This window comes from Branchiostoma floridae, chromosome 15 (genome assembly GCF_000003815.2).
Source record: "Branchiostoma floridae strain S238N-H82 chromosome 15, Bfl_VNyyK, whole genome shotgun sequence".
In the NCBI taxonomy this organism is placed as follows: domain Eukaryota; kingdom Metazoa; phylum Chordata; class Leptocardii; order Amphioxiformes; family Branchiostomatidae; genus Branchiostoma; species Branchiostoma floridae.
In genome coordinates, this window is record NC_049993.1 from 17,484,195 (window position 1) to 17,487,163 (window position 2,969).

Sequence of the window (2,969 nt, forward strand, 5' to 3'; positions counted from 1 at the left end):
CTGGGGCTTCGCCTTGCTCACTGTCCACCGACTTGGAGCACGGCTTTCTGCTTCGTCGATTATTTCAGCTCTCGCTACAGCTATCTCAGGCCACAGGCGTCCGTGGAGAGTAATCTGGCCACATCTGCAGACAGCTCTCCCGGTAGTGAACACTTTGATGATGTAAATGTTTCAAGTGAGACAAGCATGGACGATGAAAATATTCCCGAAGATGACATAGTTGTAGAAACTACATCAGAAGCTACATTGCCCTGGCCATACAAGTTGTTTTGGGTTGTTTACAATATAAGCTTCACCGGTGGACTCTATATTTCTATCGCCTTTTGGACACTCCAAGGGTTCGTTAACGTCGACTTTGTCCTACACCACGCCGTCAATTCTGTTGTCATTGTAATCGATATATTGATCAGCGGACTGCCAATCCGATTGCTCCATTTTGTTTACCCTACAGGTTTAAGTGTTGTTTACGTAGCGTTTAACGTCAGCTACTGGGCATTAGGGGGTAAGGGTCCTAACGGTGAACCTGTGTACAACTTCTTGGATTATGGTACAAACCCTGGTATGGCGGTCACCATGGTGACGGTTAGCGCTGCAGTGGTGGTCCCGCTATGTCACGTGATTATCTTCGGTCTCGCCGTTGCTCGCGAGAAGTTAGTAGATTGGTTGAAAAGATGACAACTCACCAACGTCTATCACTAAAATCTACGTTTAGCAATATTTACCATCAGTGAGTTCTACGTCAATATAGTTCACATACTATATAATATTATCGTCGTTGTACATCAATTATTGTCTATTATTCTGTTATGTGTCAACAGCCATTGTAACAATGTGATATGTTAATGTTGAATTCCTTAATGGCTTGCTCGTATAAGACATACTTATGTTACATTTAAACATTAAGTCATAATTAAATCAGCGTCTCATCGATTAATATGTAAATTAGCGTCTTATCAAATAGTATAAAAATCAGTGTCTTATGAAGTGATATGTAAATTAATGTCATCAATTTAGATATAATGGTCTCATCAAGTAGTACATTGTATGCAAATTAGCGCCCCTGACGTAATATGCAAAGTATTGTCCCATATAGTAGTATGTAAATTAGCGTCTCATCGAGTTATATGTAAATTAGAGTCTCATCAAGTTTCTCATGAATTTTGTTTATCATCATTATAATATAATTTATATTCTGATAACCTTGCAGTCAAAATGACGGCGACAATGTATACGAATGATATGGGATGGTTAAAAAGACTTTAACATTTTACACCTATACCAAATGGATAGTTTTGATTCCTGTAAAAAGGTTGCTTTTAGTCTATGAATCATTGAGATTAGATAAAAGATAATGTTCACGCCACCACATTCCCCCACCCCTGTTTATTTGATATGATGGAATAGTCCAGGTGATCACAGGACATCGGAATCAGATGGTCACAGGTAACATAATGTGCGTGGGAAATCTGATTTCAAACTTGCCACAGCGACAGTTGACTCCTGGCGTCGTTTGTAGCATATAGAGCGTTATTCTGTGCGTGGGAAATCCGATTCCAAAATTGCCACGGCGACCAAAGACTCCAAGATTTTGTAGCACACGTTGTAGTTAAGTCTCACTCTGTGCAAAATGTCCTGCGGAGCACGAATAAGGGAAGAGTTCCGTCTGCAGTCGTTCCACCTGACGCACCCAGACAGGAGAGCGTTCACCAGAACACCGGTAAGGACACGATTACATTGGTCGCACGACAGGTTTGCGATAAGAAATAATTAGGACAATGAGCCGTAAAAATAACTCTGCTCCCTGGTACGTAAATTGTGCTCATAGTAAAATGAAGTCAAAGTTTAGTCTCCAAGCAGACCCTACGGTGCCTTAGAAAAAGTATCAAAGCTGGCAAGGGACTAAGTATAGCGGCTCCGGTGCCCGTTTGACTCCCTTTGGACGGCTATCTCCCTTTGGCCGGCTATTCCTTTGCCAGCTTTGATACTATCTCTTTAGGCACCGTAGGGTCTGCTTGGAGACTAGTCAAAGTTTATTGTACAGCGGTTGTACATGATGCTGTTACATTGTCAACGTAGATTCTCATCCGCAGGATTGGGTTTGTCACAGGCTCGCTGGAAATGTTACCCCAAACAAAATCATTCGTGCTGGTGGCTAACGCTAACACTAAGGATAGCGATAAGTATCTAACACCAGCTCAAAAACGAACTAGAAACAGTCATACTTTCAAGTACCAGAGTTACCAACCTAGGATTGATGTGTTCAAAAATTCTTATTTCCCCAGAACTATTGTAGAGTGGAATATGTTATCACCAAGCACAGTAGGGGCGTCTTCTCTGGATAGTTTCAGAGAACACTTGCATATAGATGTGCAAAAGTTAGGTGTGATGAGTCGTCCAGTGTAATATAACCAGCTGCTGCCGCGCCGCGTGCCTGCGAAGCTGGTGTGTTACGCCGAAGGGCGGTTATACCGGCTATATAGATACAGATACAGATACAGAAGGATAGCTGAGCTGCATGTACTGACATGGCAAAGACGACATTCCCGAATCTGTACTGAAAAGGTGTTATGTAGTGGGGAGACTGATAAAACGGCAATCTTCTATGAGTTGTGATCGAATACTGGGTCAATCTATGTCCCGACACCCAAATGTTAGGGTTAGGCTCAGGACATGGCGTGTCAGAGCATGGGTTGCTCGGATATATTATTATATCTTTACATAACGTTACACGCATTTTCTGTATGTTTCATGCCATTGCGTCATTGTGTACCAGACACGTAAACTTTCGACACGAACCTTGAGCACTACACTTATATTTATTGCTTTATACCAAAAGTGAGTTTCTCTATCTCTTTCTATATGTGCGCATGTGTGTGTGCGTGTGTGTGTGTGTGTGTGTTCGTTTGTAGTGCAGCTTCTTTCAGTATGCTTTGGCAGAGGGGTGCTATAAGGTGGCAGCGGCGGGACCC

At 42.4% G+C, this 2,969-nt stretch overlaps 1 protein-coding gene across 1 annotated transcript in view; it reads left to right on the forward strand.

Annotated features, from left to right (window-relative positions):
- The first annotated feature begins 1,627 nt into the window (after positions 1-1,627).
- The window catches only part of LOC118431585, a 9,395-nt gene continuing 8,053 nt past the window's right edge, over positions 1,628-2,969 (forward strand). Inside the window, exon 1 of the mRNA XM_035842827.1 lies at positions 1,628-1,717. Coding sequence (XP_035698720.1) covers positions 1,628-1,717 — 90 coding nt within the window. The remainder of the gene's footprint in view (positions 1,718-2,969) is intronic.